The 1,525-nt window shown below is 40.0% G+C and overlaps 1 protein-coding gene across 1 annotated transcript; it reads right to left on the bottom strand.

Annotated features, from left to right (window-relative positions):
• Positions 1-248: 248 nt before the first annotated feature.
• LOC118829013 (olfactory receptor 13A1-like) lies at positions 249-1,175 on the bottom strand. The gene has a single exon (XM_036735938.1). It carries the CDS (start codon positions 1,173-1,175, stop codon positions 249-251), a length of 927 nt encoding a protein of 308 aa, XP_036591833.1.
• Positions 1,176-1,525: the final 350 nt, after the last annotated feature.

Here is a 1,525-nt window from a genome sequence, read left to right as displayed (position 1 = left end):
ACAAAGATAAATAAGTTTATGGTGGCTGAGAGGGGGTTGTGTGGTCCAAAACTGAAATAAGGAAGTTGGGAGTAGAACAGGGGTGTGATGAGGTTCAAACTGGTTTCAGTGATCCATTCTAGCTTTGAGATTCTGAGGAAAAATCATTCTATGAATTGAATAACTAAGATTCATAGCATCTAAATTACCTTTTGCATCATATTTAAAAATAAAATTACAACCAAGTCATGTGGACAAATTACAACAATTTATTTAATGAATGGAAACATTTTCTTGAGGGCTGTTATGAAATCTTTGTTGCGTAGAGTGTAAATGAGAGGGTTTAAAACAGGGCTGATAGTGGTGTATAGGACAGCCACTACTTTGCCATTATCCATGGAGGACCCAGAGCCTGGGAGAATGTATGTGTATATAAGTGTGGTATAATATACAGTGACCACAAAGAGGTGGGAGGAACAGGTAGAGAAGGCTTTCTTCTTGCCCTCTGTGGTGCGGATCTTCAGAATGCTGGAAATGATGAAGCCATAGGACACCATAGTGAGCATAAAATTGATCACCCCAAAGTATATATCTGCAATCACTGCCATGATATTGTTCAGGTATGTGGAGGTGCAGGAGAGCAGTAGCAAACTGGGGATTTCACACAAAAAGTGCTTAATTCGATTTGGGCCACAGAAGGTTAACTGTATCATAAGGCCAGTGTTTACTGATGAGTTGATGGCACTAACGAACCACACACTACCAGCTAGGAGGATGCAAACCATTCTACTCATCATGGTAGTATAATGAAGGGGGTGGCAGATAGCCACATACCTGTCGTAAGCCATAGCCGTGAAGAGCAGGAGTTCAGCACCCAAAAACCATGCAAGGAAATACAACTGAGTCATGCACCCAGCATAGGAGATAGATTTCTTGTCGGCAAGGTTCTCCAGCAATTTGGGCAGAACTGTGGTTGTGCAGCCAATATCTAAAATGGCCAGATTGGCAAGGAAAAAATACATGGGGTTATGGAGACATGAATCTAGGCTTATTGCTATCACAATGAGAGCATTGCCTGCTAGGGCCATGATATAAAGGAAAAAGAAGATGCAAAAAAGGGCAAGCTGAAGAGGAGGTATCTCAGAGAAACCCTGAAGGGTAAACTCTGTCACCACTGTTTGATTGTTCACTGCCATTCGACCAGAAGATGCCTCTTGGATCAACCAGTGGATGTCTTCCAAAGGAGAGGATCCCTCATGTGGCAATAAACAAGTCAGCCGAACTATGGAAGAAACAAATTGTACTTATTTACATTAAAATTCAAAAATCATTTGGGGTAGAAATAAATAGGTTGTAGTGAAGATGTACAAAATTAGAATTGTTGCTAAATGTAAAAACACACTGAAAATTGCAACATTAGCACCCTGATACCTTCTACCTCTAAATGATATCACTTCCAAAACATATGCATCAGTATATCTTTTTTTCCATTGTTTTGTCTTTAACTTCATTTCCTCCTTGAAGACAAGGACCACATATCATTTAT

Source organism: Trichosurus vulpecula, chromosome 8 (assembly GCF_011100635.1).
Source record: "Trichosurus vulpecula isolate mTriVul1 chromosome 8, mTriVul1.pri, whole genome shotgun sequence".
Lineage (NCBI taxonomy): Eukaryota > Metazoa > Chordata > Mammalia > Diprotodontia > Phalangeridae > Trichosurus > Trichosurus vulpecula.
Note: the sequence above shows the minus strand (reverse complement) of the source record. Positions and strands in the feature narration are given on the sequence as shown.

Excerpts from the sequence above, each read along its gene's own strand:
- LOC118829013 (XM_036735938.1), bottom strand. The coding sequence starts at position 1,175 with ATGGCAGTGAACAATCAAACAGTGGTGACAGAGTTTACCCTTCAGGGT.